This window comes from Onychostruthus taczanowskii, unplaced genomic scaffold, assembly GCF_017590055.1.
Source record: "Onychostruthus taczanowskii isolate IOZ18803 unplaced genomic scaffold, ASM1759005v1 scaffold36, whole genome shotgun sequence".
NCBI classification, from domain to species: domain Eukaryota; kingdom Metazoa; phylum Chordata; class Aves; order Passeriformes; family Passeridae; genus Onychostruthus; species Onychostruthus taczanowskii.
The window spans coordinates 4206070-4225892 of record NW_024501015.1 but is presented as its reverse complement, the minus strand read 5'-3'; the positions used below and the strand labels follow the sequence as shown (position 1 = coordinate 4225892).

Genomic DNA, 19823 nt, shown 5'->3' with positions numbered 1-19823 from the left:
CTTTTTCTTCCCCAGTAAAGAACAGGAACTTCCAAAACACAAGAGTTTGGATGAGTAGGCAGAGGATCTGCTGCCTTCAAGCCTTCTTGGCAACAGGTGGAATTGTGATATGTGTTTGACAGAACAGTCATCTCAGCTAGGCAATCTTTGTCTGTTACCCCTCTTTTGAAGAAAGATCTATCCCCTTGGTCAACTTCTTCCTCCTTTTCCATCAGGAAGCTAAGAACACCTGCTACTGCCATCTTCTGTCTTCCTTTTAGGAGAAAAAGATGAATAATACATGACCAGAATTTCAAAAGCAACTACTAATTTTAGGTGCCCCAAGATGCACAGCCTTACTATTAAGTAAAAAAGAAAAGCGAGAACAGATCACACCTATATTCTATATGCTTGGTTTCTTTCCACTTACTTTTGGATGCAGTTCAAAATTCTGATTCCATTCTTCTTAATGCACTGAGTGGTCCAGAGCCTGGCCACTGTTAGGTCACTTCTCTGCCTCAATTAGGGCACTTCTCTATCTCAACTATTAGCAGAAATGCAACAAAATAGTAAAAAGAACTTTTTTGCTAGGCTTTTGCTTGTAGCCAGGTTGAAATCATACAGTCTATATCAGGAAAAAGAAATCTGAAAGCTGCCTTTTTGCAGAATGGTCTTCTGTGTGTTGGGCAAGAGATAAACTAATACATTTGGTCAGAAGGACAGAAAAAGAAAATAAATATTGAAAAGAAGAATGTGGAAACAGCTATTTTGTCCAGGAAGATTCAGAATGCTTTCATGATTCAGATAATGATATATTTACCTTAAATATTCTTAAAAAGTCATACTGGTCTGTCTAGCACAGACAAGAAAACTATCTGATAAGGCTTTCTAAAAACAAGAAAAATTTAATCAAGGGGGTTTCCAACCATAACTTGTTTACATCAGTTATATTTTTTTTTAATAAAATGGGCTTAAAAGCTTAGCCTCAAAGCTGTTGTCAGCTTTTTGTGAGGTATAATGACAGCTGTTGTTCCAATACAATTCTTCAAATCTGTTTGCTGTTTTGAGGGAATTCCAGTTCTTTTTGCTGATTACATACAACAAAACTTGGTATTCAGAGAACACTGGGAGATTCAGTCGTGTCTTGGTGGTTGCTGAATTAGAAAGAGCACTCAACAAAGCTTAACTTATTTAGGAGCCATCAATCTCTTGTATTATCTAATAAAAATCAAAAAGCTTTAGAGAATCTGCCTGCTGTTCTGCTCTCATTCCCCAGAGCAGAGGAGCATATGTAAATCTCAGGACAATGGATTTCTTAGCCACCAAGACCTAAGGTCTTGGTCTGTTACTTACGTGTTGTCCACCAAAACCAGGCTTTTGTTTCTTGCTGTGCACTATGTGCTGACCCACTTCTTCAGCAAAATCAACCCAGGACTTGAGGTAAAGAAAATAGAAGTAGTTGGAAACAACAAATTTACTGCCAAACCAAGGAACCCTTTTAATTGCAACTCACATATTGTCCCCCTTTTAACAGTGTATTTTATCTGTATTTCTGAACTGATTTATTTTACGAATTCTTATTGTTACTGTAAATTGATGGTAAAGTTCTGCAAAACTAAATATCTTTTTAATAGCCAGATTTCTGCTCCTATATAAACTTGCAAAATACTGCTTTCCTGCTTGCTGTTTAAGAGCTTCATATGTTTCAGGTTTTGAGGTGCTAAAGGCAGTGTGCTTGATGTACCATGCTGCTTGCACTGGAGACTTCTGTGCCTGTGTTTTACATGGTCTGGCAAGCAGCAAGGACTGCCCAGAAAATTTTTTAAGGGGAATAAATGCCTCTAAGTAGCAGTGCATTATAGAAATCATTATGCTACAGGGGTTTTATCAGCCTGGCTTCTCTGTGTCTGAAGACTTCAGCAAGACCACTTACTCCCTTGGGAGTTCGATGAGCCTGTACAGGAAAGCAGACAACATTTCATCCAGCTGCTCAAAATTTTTAATAAAAAATATGAGAGTAGGAAGAGAGAGGAAAATGAGTTGTAACAGATAACACTGTATTAAGAGATCAAATTATTAAAGAAGGAGCATTATTGCACTATAATTTTCTCCCATTTATAATATTATGAACCTTGGCAGGAGTTAGTACTAAGAGTTCCTACCAGAAACAAAAGCAGTGCATCAGGATGTATTGAGCAGCAGAGTGAACTTTCTGTGAGAGGAAGAACCTGTCCTGTCATCTTTTTAGTAGCATGGGATACAGTGATACGTTTCTGCCACAAAAACCCTGAGTAAAATTTTACTTATAGCAGAAGTGGTGTCTTGATATAATATCTTCATGCAGTCAATTACCTGCTAAGTTAGCAGGTTTCATCCATAGCTTATGTTTACAAGTCTTAGAGGTTTCCTTTGCTTGAGGTATTTTATTTCCTTTCATTTAGATACTGCTGTTTGAAACTCATTACATCCTAGGTATGAATAACCATTGTACAAAAACACTGAGCCTCTAGAGGTGCTCCTATGCCTCCTGCTTTTGTTGCTGCTGGTGTGGCAAGGCTGAAGAGCAGCAATGTGAGCAGGCTGTACATGACAGAAATACTGTGCCTTACACAGACTGAGCCTTTGGGTGTGAGAGGGAGCGTTCAAGGGAAGAAGTTTCAGCATATTTTTTTACCAGGGGTAACCCTACTTGGAGCCTTTTTTCCTTTGAGTATGATTATTAGACATAAGTAAGCTGCTGCTCCTCTCGGCAGAAGTAGTGGTAAATCCTTGCAGTCTGCAGTCTTTGCACTGCAGCAGAATCAGATTTCAGGTTTTCCTGTGTAAGTCTGATTTGAATCCACTCATCAGGACTGGATCACATAAGCAAACATGGGTTATGGGTCTTCATGTCAGAAAGAAACTTCATTGTATGGTATGAAACAAATTCTGCCTCTCTCTGCTCCTTTGAAGTGCCTATGCAATTCTCATATTCTTTAGCAAATGAGGTTTCCACCAACTTTCTTTGTACCTCAGCACGATACCATGCTGCTTTAGCATCTGCATATCTAGAAGAGAAAACTAGAAGAGAAAGATTTGATGTAAATGCTTCTGTGCGTGCATAACCATGCTGGTGTTTCTATAAAAATTCTGTCAACCCCTGTAGGAAACTGTTTTCTAAAAATAGTGAAAGAATAAAGGTTGAATCCAAGATTAATTGCTTACTGCTTTAAAGCTGTGATATTCTAGAAACTTGCTTCACTTTTAGTGTCTAAGTTAGTTACTATCATTTTGGGTAAGGCTGCAGGCTAAGCTGCCATTTTTTCCAGTTCACTGTTTTGATGATTCCTTTCAGTCTTGACGTTCTTTGGCCCTTTGAGTTACATTTGTATTACTAAAACATAAAGTGTGTAGCATAGCATGGTGCCTGTGTGTTTCTGAAAGTAAAACTCTTAAATACTTAAAAGCATACCATAAACTGTAGTAACCTAACCATATTTGGAAGAACAAAGCTTTAATTTAAATTATGTTGAATTATTTTGTAACCAGGTAGATAAATTACATTCTAAAATAAAACAAACTATTTCCTTCATTTAATGAGTTTACAGTTGTTTGAATCTTTTTAATATGGAATAGGTTTTTTACAGCCTCTGGATCATCTAAGAAGAAGGAGTAGATTTTTAGTTGAATGATGAGTTGATTGGAACTCTTATGGCATTTTTCCTTCTTCTCTTTCACCTTCACTAAGGCAAAACATTGTTTCTTTCACTTTTGTGTCATAGGTTGTATTTTCTGTGCTCTTAATAGGTATACTTGCTTCTCTCTGGACTGCAGTAACTGGTCCTTGTCCTGTGCTATCTGATTAAAGATGGATCCAGTATTTCAGCTCAGTCCTTGGCCATGTCAGATAATGGGGACAGATTTACACATCTCATTTTTATCAACTGTTCTGACTACAAGGAGCTTTTACTGGAGACTTCAGTTGAAAGGAAGAAATGTGAAAATGCATCAACATAACATTTTCACATCTGGTGCTAAACATAGTTTTTGTGGGTGGAAGAATGTTCAGAGCACAGGCTACATTTAGCTGTTGATTTTGGATCTTTTTTTTGGTTTGCTGGTATTTCTTTTTTGTGGTCAATGTTGGATTGAAGTTGTGTTCTCTTAACAGCCTCACAGTGGATCTGTCACATACGTTTGCATTAAGAATAGCTGTAGTTCTGTGTTAAGGCTGTGGGGGTTTTGATTTTTTTTTCTGGTTTTTTGGCAATTCAAACTGCAGAATGAAGGCTTGCTTTAGCTGGCTATTTTGTCTTTTTTGGTTTGGTTTGGGGTTTTTTTTGTTTTGTTTTTTTGGGGGGGGTTTTGGGGGTTTTTTTCTGGGTTTTTTTTTTTTGTGGGTGGGTGGGTTTTTTTTTTTTTTTTTTGGTGGTGGTTTTTTTTTTGTTTGTTTGTTTGGGTTTTTTTGTTTTGGTTTTTTTTGTGTTTTTTTTGTGGTTTGTTTTTTTTTTTGGTGGTTGTTGTTGTTGTTCTTGTTGGTTTGGTTTTTTTTGTGAGACCATACTGAACATATAAGTGTAGCATCAGGTATTTAAGATGGTTGATGCCCTTTATACTTTCATTGTCATCATTTTCAGTGCAGAAGACAGAAGTTGTTTAGCCATAAATGTCAGGTTACACTGTTCAGAGCATTCCATCTTGAGAAACATGGTTAACCTGGATGAGAGTGGGCTGTGGCTATAAAACTTAGTGGCCAGCATGGCATAAGGATTTTGATCCTCTCTGCATTATTCAAGTTTTTCTTCCTTAGTCAAACTAGTGTTTCTTGCAGAATCACATAACCTCGAGAAAACTGAAAATCAACAAATTGTTCCCTGTTTGTAACAAGTCCACAGCTATCTTTGAAATTAATAGAATTTTAAGTTTTTATTTAAGGAAAAGTTTTTTGTCTTTTTTTTTTAACTATCATGTGAATTACCAAGAGAATACATTGCCATGGTCCCAGGCTATTTGTGTAGATTCTTATCCCTGACATTTTAATTCACTACTGAATTTATATTTTGCATGTTTAAGTACTGGTAAGACATGAAAGTTGTAGGGTTAAAACTGTAGACAGTGCTTCAAAGCTCCTATGATAATTGTTCTTAGGTATGTATTCCTTTACCCTGGCTCTCGAGACAACTATTTAATAGACAACATTTGAATAATACAAATGTGCAGTTGGTAAAAATGGATTAGGGTTTCAGGGTGGTACCAATGGGTGATATTTAATATTGAATGACATGTATTAAGACAAATGCTTTTATATATAATTTATTTGGCATTGTAAATGCATTTATCTTGTGAGATACAGGCTCCCTGTTGCCACATGAAGTATTCTGAAAAGGTTTGGAGTAAATAAATAATAAAACCACTTTGATATACAATCTAACAATATTAAATATTAAGACTTTCACATGATTGATTTTAATACTTAATTAACTTATTTAAAGTCCAATGTAACTCTGTTTTTGTATTAGAAATCAGACAGGCAGAAGTTAAAATGCGGGAAATCTTACTAAATGGGACAAAATTAATTGCATTTCATGACCATCAGACTCACTGGCTGTTAACCTGTCCATCAGTGGCATGATCTTGTTTGTTTTGTTCTGGATCCCAGCTGATGTTAATGTTAATCTGCTCCACCAAGTTAGACCATTTTTTATGTTTGCATCATTCTATTTTAATGATATAATCTGATACATTTTATAAAAGAAAACAGACTTCCTTTATCCTATCCAAAGTTAGTCAAATTGTGCACTTTTCTTCAGACTTAGTAAGTCTTCTTCCCTAGGCATGTATTTTCAGTGGGTGGTGGCAACCTGTGGAAGTGGCTGAGTAGGAATCTTAGCTGGTTTTGAGCTGCTCTGTGTGTGTAGGAGGGTTGTTTGGGTTGGTGGAGTTTTTTGGAGGTTTTTCTCTTGGAGGCACTGGGACTAGTATCTTCTGTATTTAAATAGAGATGGTGCTAGTAAAGAGCTTAAGTGATGGATAGGAGAAGATCACAGTGCTGTGAGATTGATGGTCTCTGTGGTCTAAGTAAAAATCACTCCTAGAGCGAAGAAGAAAGCATTGAATATTATAGGTAAGAACAGATTTTTCAAAAATACCTATTAATGAGTGTCCTGGCAAAATATCCAGCTTGAAACAGATCAGATGGTCCTCATGTCTTCATTTTCCAAAGTTCATATTCAGGACTGTCTTCTACTCAGCTACTCAGCCCTCTAGTTAGCATGCTTTTTCTTTTTTTTTTTTTTTTTTTTTTTAATTCTTGTTTCAGAATTAATAATTTAATTTGGCCAGTGCAAGAAAACCCATGATATGGGGCTGCTTCTAGATGATTTGGAAGACATTTGTGCTTCATTGCTTTCAATAAACACAATGCATGTTTATTCTCCTAATATTTAATTTCTTACCTACTTTAAAATGTTTTCACATTCTGAAAAATCCTCACTTGAGTATTCTAACATGCTTGATTACTTCATAAGCCACAAATGAGGGGCAGAGTTGTGAACCCTCATAACATGATGCTGTCAAACTTAACAAAACACGCATAAGACCATTACTGCATCAGACACTTGCTTTAAGTGAGGTCGTTTTAATCAATTTGACTTCACAGGGCAGCTAATTTATCACTTAGCTAAACAAGTATTTCCTCTACTTGTCATCAATTTAAGTAATTAAAATTGTAAACTTTGGATATGGCATGAAATAAAGGCCCAAAGATAATTTGGAGAAGGTGGTTGATGCAGTCTAATAGAATGAATGCAAAGTATTATTGAAATACTTTGGTACACTTCAGTAGTTTTCAGAAATGTGATATTCAGGTAGCTTTGCTGGTACTGATAGAAACTGATTTTTATTTTTAGCATATCCAAGATTCAGCAGCGTTATTCAGCTTCATCCTCAGAGTTTAGTGGGTTCTCATTTTCCTTTCTTCAAGCATAAAATGTTTTGCTCTGTTCCTTGATTGTTTAGAAGTAAGAGGATGTCAGAGAGCAAGAGTGGAGCAAGTGCTGCAACTTGGGCAGTTCTTCAGCCCTCATCCTGAGTACCTCCCCAAGCCTGCAGTTCCTCTCCTTACATTTTACCATGGGGGGGAAGGGAACAGAGGGAAAATGGGTGTTGTAAAAGCTTTGCCTAATTCTGTTTCACCTACTCAGTTACACCTTCAAAATACCCTTGCTGAAACTGATTATATTTTCTAATTTTGCACAAACGATATGAATACTGTTCATTTCTTAAACATTAATTTTGATTTGTTTTGGTATGTTTTGTGCTTTGAGTAAATAATTTTTCAAGGTCCATATAAACAGTGATGATTAAGTGACATATTTTAGGCGCGTTTAGGTTCTTTAGATTGAATTTATTTAGTCACCATTTCTGAAACAATGTTTTTCATCCATATACTGCTTATTTGAATACTGAATACTTTTATTTAGTGTCTGTGGCAAGTGAAGATGTTCGTGAATGTCTTATGACATGAAATAAGGTGCAATATTCATGTTCAACTGTGCTATGTTTTGTTTTTGAAATGCTGATTTATCAACATTTTTGAGATTAGGGTAATCTTACCACTTGGTGCTTGTAGTAGTGAATAGTCTCATTGCTAAAAGAGTGCAACAAATTTTATTTTTATTTTGAACTTTCCATCTTCTTAATGGACGTAAATTATAATAATTTTATTATATGGACATTTATTATAATCTTATTACAGCTGAGTCTTCTGCCTTGTACAGTTCTGTGTACGTGTTTTTGCAGTGTTTCACCCAGCTGCAGTCCAGAAGTGATGGGTGCTTCACTGGCAGTACAGCTAATGATAGAAACATATCTCAGTTAGACTTTTATCTTTGTCTTATATTTCTGTCTAGCTAGATATGACTTACACATATTGATGGAAGATGAAGTGGGGCTGAATTGAGGCTGTTGCCACTGACAGTCTGGAGAAGAAGTGGTTTTTGGTTTTGAATGTTTTAAATGTAATTTTGCTTAAGCATTCCAAACTCACAAAGTATGTATACAGGCAGAATGGCAATGCTAATGAAGGCACGGTTATGTAAGACTGCTTTATGGATAAAGGTGGTAGAAATCACATAATGTCTCAGAGTAGCTAATAGGGAAGGCACAATATTTGTAAGTTTTGGGTGAATAAACCTTCTCATATCTAAAAAAGAATCAAGCAACTTCTAAGTAAGTACCTAGTGAGAAAAAGGAAAGTTCTCTGAGTTAGAATGGGTATCTTAAATCAGACTATCTAATGCAGCAAGTGGTTTATCTCTGCTGTGTAGAAAGAGGTTGGTAGTTAGGTAGATGCCAGTAACCATCAGTTAAGTTTTTCCTAATGAAAACAAGCTGGTATTCTGTCACCTCTGGAATATGGAGGAGGCTGTGGGAGAGGAGATGAGGTGCCAAAAGCAGGTACCTCCACAGAACCCTTTCACTGTCAGGTGGAGTTCTGTGTTGGAGTCCGTGAGCCTGTCTCTGGAGAGATTTTTGGTTTCTCTTGAGAACAGACATGCTGACAAGCTGCCTTCACTGAAAGCCTGACTGGATTCATCCCACATGTGTTGGTCAGTGAGGAGCAAACCTGTGGCACTGTCCTTGGTGGCACATGAGGGCTCCTCCTGTTATGTAAGGCCAGTAGCCAGAGTCTTTATCTTTATGCCTGCCTTTTCCTTGGGCTCCTGAGTGGATTCATGTTTCTGCTAATTTCAATGACTAGATAAATGTTTCCTACATAGCCTTATTTTCTCATGTATATTACAGAATAGTCCGTGGGAAACATGCCTGGTGTTTGAGTTCCTTATCCCTTCAACTTTAGAGTTAAAAAAAAAAAAAGTACTGAGATGTTAGGGCTAGCGAGAAGCAAGTCTTGTAATCAAGTAATTGAATTTCAGGGGTTTATAACATTTTTATTGTTTCATACTGAGAATGGTTTTAAATTGTATCTTATTTAATATGAACAATATGTTATAGGCCATTACAAATCAACCACAAACCTGTGAAGAATTAATCTGTCTCAGAGTAAGATCCCAAGTGTAATTCTAATTGTTTAATAGTTCCCTTTGCTCTTTGTTAGAAGAGCAGAAAAGAACTTCAGTATAAAACTGTGAAGAAAATTGCTTGGACTAAGGAGTGAAGACTAATAGGTAGTGATACTTTTACTAACTCTAACCATATGTATCCATAAACAAACACAAATAACTGATTAAATCACTGTGCAGATATCAAAAGTAAATCTATTCGGCTGTTTAAATGTGCTCTAACAGTCAGTAAAGTAAATTATGTTGCATATAGATTGTAAAGGTATGGCATTTGGGGACTATTAAAAAAAAAAAAAAAGGAAGGTGGATACAGAAGAGAAGGACATAGAAGAGCAAACTTACTAGGGCTAAATTGATACCATGTTATGGATGTAAAACAGTGTAAGTCTGAAACATACTGTGTCTTAATTAAGAGATGGCTGCTACAACGACAATGGCTGGTGAGGTCATTTTGTGCCTGGTTCTCAGTTTGAAAGACTCAGGGTTCTGCTTTGGTCAGATTGTGTAGCAATCTCTGAAGGACCATAAAATAAAATGTTAAACTTAAGCAGCACAGTTTGAATAAGTTTGTAATTTTGGTGAAGACAAAATCAACCGATCAGTTGAAAGATGTTTACAACTCTGTAGCAAAAGGAACAAGAGCAGCAACTAAAATTCCAGCAGGAAAAAATTCCTTCTGCAAAGCTGGTGGGGGTTTTGTTTTCTGTCTTTAAATAAATTATTTTAAGTTTTTCTTTTATTTATTTAATTTATTAGGTATTTGTAAACATCTCTTTATATTTTTACAGCCCTAATACTACAGGTAAATGGTAAATGGTATTTAAGGGGCTAGCAAGTTTGTAAATATGTTTCTTCAAGATACCATTCATGCAGTTTTCATTGTGACAGTTTTAAAATTACGTAGGAAACATGTGAGGTTGCATTCATATCACATTTTGCTGAGCCTTGCATAGAGTTGTTCAAGGCAGTTCTGTGGTTTAGTGGTGTGTTTTGTCATATGACAATGATTGTAATAATTTGACATAAAGGTGTACCACTGCTCAAGTGGTAAGTCCTACCTTCCCTCAGTTACTGGCTCCTTGTTCCCAAGACCAGATCTTCCCTTCCAGCTAAACAGAAGTGAGAGATGCTGTGACCATTTCATCACCACAGTAACACAGGTGCCAGGGCCAATAGAGGACAAACCCCTCAGGGAATCCACTGAGACAGCATGCTTTCAAAAACAGCCTGGGTGCACTGGTTTCAAGGAATTGCCTAATAGTGGCCCAGCTAGGTTTGTTTATTATTTAGACGTTTTTGGGGTTTTGGAGATTTTTTTTCCTCATAACTTACTAGGAAAATTAAGAAGGAGTGGACTATAAAAAGGTCTTCAGAATCCCAGTTCCCCTTCATTTATTGACAGTAAACTGAAGGTATAAAGGCTGCATGGTCAGTGCCATACTTTCTAGTACCAAAAGAAAAGCATAATTGAAGTGATTTCAAATTCATTAATATGCCAGTCCTGAAAGTGTAGATGCATACCTCTTCTTGTATCTCTTTTTATATTTTTTCTAAATGTAATTTTCTTGCTGTTAGAAAGTTATGATACTTGTAAACAAAGCAGTTAAAGTAAGTGATATTTAAAACTCATCTGGCAGTCGTAGGTAGCTACTTAGTGTGCTTGGGCAAATCAGACCTATTTAGCTGGCTTAGGTTTTTTTTGTGTTGTGAGTTAATAGCTGTACAGTGACTAAAATGCAGTCTTGACAAATGTACTCTTGCACTGTTAATGCACTAGAAGGGTCGTTTCTCTTTCTTATGCACTGATCCTAACATCGTCTGCTTTTCACCCTTTTATTGGCATCCTCTAATTTGTTGCAGCCAGTATTAGCTTCCAGCACCCCTCAAATGAACTTCTAACATAGTTCTTGTTCAGTTCCTTGGTAGTGATGCGAGTGCCATTCGGGAGCCTGTGATGATGAATCTGCATCAACTACTTCCTAAAGTTTCAGTTCTGCCATTACTTCCCTTTTGGCCTTCATTTTTGGAAGATGTCTTTGTAAATGTTCACCAGCTAGTGGATTATGTTTCTTAAAATGCTTCCTTAACATCATCTTTCTAGAAAGGTGTCCTGGTTTAGGAATGGTATTCTCCAGTTAAGTTTTCCCACTGAAACCATTGCATGGCACACACAGCTCACTTGCTGATTCCCCCCTTCCCTCCCTCATCCCTGCAGTGGGATGGAGAGGAGAACTGGAGGCACAAAAGGTAAAGATAAAAACAGTTTACTGGAAACACCAGTGAGGTAAGAAAAATGAACAGTAACAGCAATGATGCTAATGACAAGAAAAGAAAGAAACTGAAGACAAGACAAGAAAAGAAACGTTCTTGCTCACTGCAGAAACCCTAACAGATAATAACCAACCACACCCTCCAGATCAGAGTCAGCATTACCCAACCACTCCCTCTGCCACACTTACTTGACCAGAAAAAAACCCTTCTTCCCAGAAAAGACTCCCTTCTCCCTGCCCTGGTAGTAACGTGACATGGTATAGGAAAACCTCTGGGCCCTGGCCATGCCACCTCCTGGGTACTGCAAAACCCCGTTCTTGCCAGAACCAAGACAAAAGTTAATATAAACCTTGATAAAACCAAATTCACCTATGATGCTGGTCAGTATTAATCCATTCTCTTTTTGTGTGTCTGTTGCCCTTATACTTGACCTATGATTTCTGAAAAAGAAGTGGTTAAAAGGAAGATTTTCTGGGATGAAAAGTCATGGGTCCAGAAGAGTAATGATGATGATGGTCTTTCCTCAGTTTTGCTCTATAATCTTCATCATGCCTAAGAACTAGCATCAGTTCTCCTTGGAATCAGACTAAAAGATGAGTAGGGAAAACTAGAAGAAGGAAGGAAAGAGGATCTTGCCCTGTTTTACAGTCTTCAAAACCATGGACTTTTACTTGAAATGTGATATTTTTAGGAACTATAACAATTCTTTTGGACTCCAAATAATACAACATTTACAATGTTCAAATGGAAACACTGTTGTTCTGCTAATTAGACAACTAATGGTGATGATGTGCCTGGAAAATAAGGGGAGGTTTTAAGTACTTTTGTTCTTGACTCATGTGATTAAAAATAGTTAAAGGAGTACTGAAGTGTTTGTTTCTCTGTTTTTTTTCCTCCAGATAAATACTCACCAGTTGGAATTTACTACTGCCAGTATGTATCATTCTGTGTCTGAAACCAGTCACCCTTTGCAAACAGAGGAACAGGAGATAGGCATTGATCCCTTGCAGAGTTTTTTGAACAAGCCAGGGGAAGGTGAGTTTGTATTTTTGTATTTTTTAAATTTATACCTTATATAAGTGTGTCATAATGACTGTACCTGTCATAATTTGTCTAATTCACTCAATGAAGTTGAACAGGGCAACTTAAAGAACATTTCACAGAGTATGTGAGGAACACTCTGACACTAATGAAAACCACGAAAAGTCAACTTTCAATTACAGACAGAAGCATTAGCCAAATGTTTAATGCGCTGTCATCCTTTTTTAATCATAAACCAAACACTGACTTCAGCATAAGAATATTGAAATGGAGCATGACTTTATGTTACTTTCTCAAGCATGGACTCTTACACTGCTTTTGTTTAGGGATCTTTTTTGTTTGTTTTCCTTTTTTTTCTTTTTCTTTTTTTTAAATTTGTTTCTGCAGTAAATTTCAGTATGTTGTTTTGGACAAAATTATGCAGATAAAAAGTCTGATTTTTGTTTGACTCAGCCTATGTTCTTATTTTTTAAAAAAATCTTGAAGCTAAGGTAGAATGAATAGGCTCTAAAGATAGAAATTACTACATAACCTGAAGCAAATTAGTTAAATGCAGTATTTGGAAGACCCTAATGAACAATGAGAATAAACTGCTTGGATAATGCAATGCCTGTCTGTTTTGCTCATCTTTTCTACTTATTTGCTAGTAGTGACAGTGTAGTTGGTTCGAAGAAAGTGATAAGCTTAATGAGAAAGCTCGTCCTTGTCATGAAAACATTTCTCAAGTACTCAGTTATACACAGTGGCACCTTAACTACCTGTAATTTTCCAGTCATTGAACACATGTACCAGGAGGGCAAAATAAAAAATTTATTTTAAATTACAGAGTTGAAACAACTTTGTCACATTTTCTAAGTCCCTCACCCAGATCAACTACTCTATGTGGGTGTATCTGTTTATAAATCCTCTGTTTACTAGTGCTTATTAAAAAGCTATGTCAAGTTCTGCTCAGTCAGGTTTATTACTTCCATTTAGAAGAAGCTGATGTTTTGCTTCAAAACGTATTGGTAAAACTTCATTGTCCCTTTGAGTTAATTTTTTCACTGTTTCTTCATTGGTTTATAAAGCTTCTTCAGTGTTTGAAAATGACAATGTACATCATGGCGAAACTATTTTAAAACCTGCCAATTAAATGGAATAGCTTTTCTAGGTCAGTGTTTCTTTTCTATTATATTTGACGTCTTAACATCAAGCCATTTTAGCCTGATAAACCAAATGCACTTGTGTACATATTTTAGAAACTTGAAAATAACCTTTTTTTTCAATAAGCTAAAATAATAACCATTTTCAGAAGGAAAAACAGCTTGCTTCTAGTCTACCCCAGTCAAGAAAAAGATAAACATTTTCTTCTGATTTCTACTTGCTTTAAAAATTTGATAATTCTTTCAACTCTATTTCAAGAAAAAGCAAAATTTTCACCCTGTTAAAAAAAACACTGTAAATTAATTTTACCCTTTATTGTGCCCAGAAGCGATTAGTTACCTTGACTGAAAAGGTTTCTCATTTTTATCCCAACCTTAACATTTCTATGACATACAAAGTTATTAGGATTGAATTGATGTTTAAAAGTGCCATTAATTCATTTACCCCAAATGTTCATTAACAATGTAAATGTATGCTGATGTTCTATGAGACAAGGAAGTGACTAATGACTCTTCGCACTAACAACACTTAAAATGAATAGAAACTTTAGATAGCTAATCTTGAAGTAATCAAGACCCTCATTCAGCTTGGCATCTCTGTATGCTCTAAAACAGCTGTCAACTGTTAAAAATATATACACAACACACACATACGCACATGCGAGGATAAAGATATGTAAATACATGGTTCCCCAAGTCATAAAGGTTACCAACTATGGTACATTTTTTATGTTCTATCTATGTAAATATTTTATATAAAGCATCCATTTCATCTTCATAGCCTTTTTTGCTGTGAAACACATAGTGCATTTTAATTTGAAACTTTATATATCCAGAATAGGTCTCTGAAGTTTTAATGTTTCATTTTGAATAAAGCGTGTGTATGGTTGGTGTTAGCTCTGTAGGTATCAAAGTGTGCAGTTGTTCCTGTCCATGCAGTCTGTCCATCATTGTCTTCACTAAAGTATTTCAAGACAAGGTTCTTCAATGCAGCCTCAAGTTTCAGGGGTGATACAGAATCAACTTAAAATCTCTATCCTAATTTTTTGTATCATGAATCACAGAGATACGGTGGAGTGGTGGTCCACTGGAGACCTTCTGGTCAATATTGTAGAATATCAATATATCTGAATTGTGTTTTTGAAGCGTGGCTGAATGCTTACCTTGGAGGCAAAGTGATAAAAGCCTTCACTGAGATGAGGTGATTGGAAAAAAACACAGCACTGATAAGCGTGCTGAAAATAAATATTTAGTTACTGATCTAGTCAGATTTATAAATCTACATGAAATGTTGTACTTCTAGCATGTGCAATTCATACCAGAACTTGATGGAGAACCAGAAGATGTCATGTCCAGCTGGAGTTACAAAATTCTCTCACAGTTTTCATAAAATTAAAGAAATCTCAAAAATACACGGATTGCTCTTAAGTATTGCTGTTTGGAAAACTGCATGCGTCAACTACTTTTTGTTCATTTGCTGTCAGCTTGAAAGGGTATATTGGATAGGATTCCAGAAATATGTTGAGTCTAGTAGTACTCAGTGCTTTTATGAAATTTTCAGTGAAGGAATAGAGAGAAAACATGGTTTATTTGGGACAGGACTGTTGACACAATGGAAAGTGGATGTAAAATTCAAAGTATTCTTGAGATTTTGGAGAAGTGGCCTGAGAAAATTAAGACATGGTTCACTAGGAACAGCTGCAAGGATTAATGTTGCAGATGCTAGGCATGAGACAGTTACCTAGCTGAACAAATGAAAGTAGATCATTACAGATGAGGTAAGTGTCATTTGGAGAAAGGTCTGGGTGCTGGTAGCTCTCCAGATTTTATGTAACTAATAAACTTTGAATCTTGAGTTATGATGAGCCATGAGAATATGCTTGTTTGCAAGTTTGAAAAATTCAGAACTAGCCTTTACCTGTAAAGGTCTTTTTCTATCCCTTTAAAATATTTTAAAAAATCCATTAAGATAGTATTGGTGTCCTTTTCTATTGATTAATTTGGCCTGTGTTGTTTTCCTTATGTCTGGTTTTTCTTTCAAGATAAAAATAAAGGTACATGCCATATATGCACTCATATTTGCGTTTTTAAATAGCATTTTTAAGTGGTTGATAAGAAATGTATGGCAGGGAGTCTCACTTTTGCAATCTAATACTTCAAACGGAGGATTCTAGTTATTTTAAGAAATTTAAATTTTTGGTTGTTTCTTGTGGGTTTGGTTGTATTTTAATTTACACATATCTAGGTATGTTTTCACTATGGTAGTCTTTTGACTTGATGACATCTTGCTGCATTCTCTCTTCTAAGAATCATCATGCTCTTATTCACTTTATTCTAACAATATTTTTGTGTGATACCCTCTGAAACAGGGATCTTTCAAAGAGAAATTGGTGAATCTTGGCTCTGTCTCCAGCAGAGACTTTGTGAGACCTGAATGAAATTTCAAAAACATTATTGTTGTACCTTCTACCTGCATATTGCATCTGACAGACTGTTTTTCTGACTTCCAAATGCTCGAGGTTTTTGCTACATTGAAATGGGATAACTAGGTTATCTTTCTGCTGTAAATTTTTACTCCAAGTTAAAGCGTCCACCACATTCTGATGCAAGTTTTGAAGAGCGTGGTAGGTAGTATTCCCATTTCATTGATATAATGAGAAAGTTGATCCTCTAAGGACAGACTGGAACAATGCATTTAATACTCTTCAATTTAATTTGCTCAATATCACAATTAATACAATTAAGGTCACTTGAAATGAAACTATTAACAAATTGGGTAATTTACTTTAACAATGTCAGTGTGTTCTCACAATTACATTTGCTTTAATTAGTGTACAAGCTATTATTTAATAGCATACTTCACATAGAAAAATGTAATGTGTTCTTTGTTCTCAGTAGAAGAAAAGGGGAAACCTTTAATGGGCCAGAGTGTTTTGGAGTTTGGCAGGATATATTTCATGTGTAAAGGCTATAGTTGGTGGTGAGGATAGAGAAGGCTGATGTTGCTGGAAGGACAAAGATAACTACTGGAGTGTGACTGAAATTAATCCAGTTGAGCCAGATAAGTTCCCGACCTCATACTTACTATTGCATCCCTTCTGATCCTGAAACCTACCGTGAAAAAAATGAGAAATTATAACAGAGGATTCATATTTCCATTTTGCCCATATACTCTGTGTTTTTCCATTGCTTGTCTTTGGACAATTATGCTATTCTGGTGTTAAGCTCATAGCCCTGGTCACTAGAAAGTATTTCCATGGAGAACTGCATCTACATGAAATTTGAGATACCTGGTTTCTATTAGTGTCATACAGAAAACAAGTAGAAAACAGAGGGGAATGAACTAATAAAGTATATGCCATCTTTTCTGGACAAAGCATGTGTTATCAAATAATTTCCCCAAATCTTTAGTGTAATTCACATGGATTGTTTTGGCCCTAGACATTCCCTATAGGGTTAAGTGGATTTTTGGTGTCAGAAAATTACATTATCTTCTAACTGGTCCTTAGCTACTCAGTGTTATAAGTTAAGGGGTTTTCCCCTTAAAACCCCCTTCACCCAGATATACAGTGCTAATGTGAATTGCCCTGTATGGCATTTATTTACCTCCATTTTTTAGAGATCAGTTCATTTGAAGGAAAAAAAACACAGAGGTCTACACCTCTCTGTATGAGAAGTACTTTCCTAGGTGAAAGCATGGAGAATGCAAATACAGTGAGTTGTTGAAGAAATATTATTTTCTTATCAAATATTTTTGATAGCATATTTTATGACGTCATATGTGTCATATAATGTGTGTTTTTTCATCTTCTCTCCAGGGAGCGACATGTACATGAAGTATAGCATTGTGTTTTTAAGAGTCCTTTTAAATATGCATGCTACTGTGTGTTTTCATTAAAAAGACAAGATTGGAACAGAGAACCTGTTTGCATTATGCTGAAACAGAAGAGCTGAGGGCTGTGATTGTTTCTTAATGTCTTTGGGGTTCCATGCTGTGGTTTACACCAGGCCCTGAAAAAGCCCTGTGTCCTTCACTGGGGTGTTTTACCCTTCAGTCAGAAATCTTCAGTGTGCCCCACCAGTACAGTTCTTGCTAGTGGTCCTGTTCAAAACCTTTGTGCTTCTGCAGGGCTTGGCTTCCTCACTGAAGGCACAGGTATGATGGAGGAGAAGGGGCCATCCTCAGTAGTCTGTTTCACTTCATATTGGCTGAATAAAAGCAAGAATGGTTTTTACGTCTTCAAACGCCATATGCTAACATAACAAGCATTTTAATATTCATTTATTAATAATAACTGCTGTTTAGCTTGCTTTTAATTGAGCTGCAACAGGATTGCAGCGACAGAGGCTTTTGGAGCAACACAGTGTATCTTGAGCTAACTCAGGCTGTCACTAGCTGCTTCCCTACAACTCTTCATTTTCCTCTTTTCTGTATTAGACATTTTTATTAAAAGATCAGTTAACAGAGAAGCTATGCATGTTTAAAAACGCATATATTTAATATAGTTAGTTGAAAATCTAGCTATTTTAGCTATCACACAGTACAATTTTTACTTGAAAGACTCTGTATTTGTACAGATGTTGACATGCTCTTAGAAATTTGCTTCTTGTGGGCCCTTTGGTTCCAGTGCCTTGCTGCAAATTTGTATTTAGGAATTGCAGAAGTATTTTTAATTACTTCAGCTGTAGGAGCAAATGTGAGTAGCTGCCATGGGCTTGTGAAATACCAGCTTCAAGAGATGGATTCTCCTCTCTAGAACTGGTAGATATGGGGGGTTTTGCTGGCTTCACATGAGTTGCACATTGCATTAACTCCAGTTTGGAGGTTATTCTGTGACATGGGTAACTGGCACAAACATCACGTAGGGAAATGGCCTTCAGTGGTTGATATGGCAGATACTAGGGATGACCTTTTGGACAGCGATGTCCATTCATGGAATGGTTTGTGTTGGAAGACAAATTAAAGACCATCCAGTTCCAACCCCCCACCATGGGCAGGAAGCCTTCCACTAAATCATGTTGCTCAGGACCCCCTCTAGCCTGATCTTGAAAAATTACAGGGATGGCTCATCCACAACTTCTCTGGGCACCCACGAATTCTCTTGATCCAAGTCAAATTTTTAATGTTCATTTTGGAAGTTTCACTCTAAATCATGTGAAAACAAGACCATTCTCACTAACAACACTGGCACCACTACCTCACTTCAGTCATCTGAACTGGGAATTTCCAGGACTTTCCAGATACAACTCTGCCTGAATACTGGCATAAATCACTTGTCAGCCTCATGTCATTCTTGTAACAGCTCCTTGTGACCCTACTTTGATAGAGGATTTAAGCATTTCTGTTTTGTTTCTTAGCTCTTCCGAAATCCAAGTTAAAGATCAACTAGTTGGTTCTCATCTCGCTTCCTAATATTTATATAGCATAATAATACTTGTAGTATAAAAGGAAAGAATGCAAGTTAAATGAAAAAGAAATATAAATTTTTTTTAATAAATATTACATGCTTAGAGAACCTTAAAATACCAAGAAATTTCCATTTAAACTATAGTAACCTACTGAACAGCAAAATAAAACAGAATAATCTTTTTTAATACAACCTCTGTAAATGTAATTAAATTGGTTTAAAACTAGTACATTATAAAAAGTTATACATAAGCTAACAATGAGAATACAGTCATTCTTTTGAATATTTTACTCACACTTTACACAGAAATATAATACTAAGGTTACTGGCCATAAATACCTTACATATTAAGTGTTTCCAGGAAATGTTCAAATTATGTTAAATGGCTATATCTCCTACATATGGAAAAGGCAGATTCTCTTAATTTAAAAAAATTGAACTGTACACGTTTGATTGTACTTGTGTATGTATAATGAAAGACTAGTAAATCAGAATTCTAGCTGAGGCAAGCATGATTGGTACAGGATAATAATTAAATGTCTGGGTTCACTTCTGTCCTGACGTACCAAAGATTGTAATTTACAAAGTAGTGTATGAATTGTGAGTAGCTAGCTGATGTTACAGACCTCTGTATCTGAGATTAAATGTATGTTAAAACATTTTTAAAGAGCTTAACTGTCACAAATTTGATTGAATTAGAAATTGATTGTTCTATATAACAGAAATATGTCACTACAGATGGGATGTTTCCTGTCTTTCATGTATGTGGACATTTATAAAGACCTGGAATTCCTTATTTTAAAAAGAGAAGGTTTCAACCTGCTGTCACGAAAGCTTCAGTTTTAAGCTTTCAATTGACTAATTGAAAGCTTAAAACTGAAGCTTTGCAGTATCACTGAAGCCTTATTCTTTAGCATCCA

General features: G+C 36.0%; 1 protein-coding gene across 6 annotated transcripts in view; it reads left to right on the top strand.

Moving 5' to 3' along the window:
• The window catches only part of TBC1D5 (TBC1 domain family member 5), a 318071-nt gene that overhangs the window by 120183 nt on the left and 178065 nt on the right, over window positions 1-19823 (top strand). For all 6 annotated transcript variants that reach the window (XM_041411471.1, XM_041411470.1, XM_041411472.1 and 3 more), the window contains one exon: window positions 12212-12347. In XM_041411471.1, the coding sequence (XP_041267405.1) occupies window positions 12248-12347 (100 nt within the window). In that variant the 5' untranslated portion in view covers window positions 12212-12247. The remainder of the gene's footprint in view (window positions 1-12211; window positions 12348-19823) is intronic.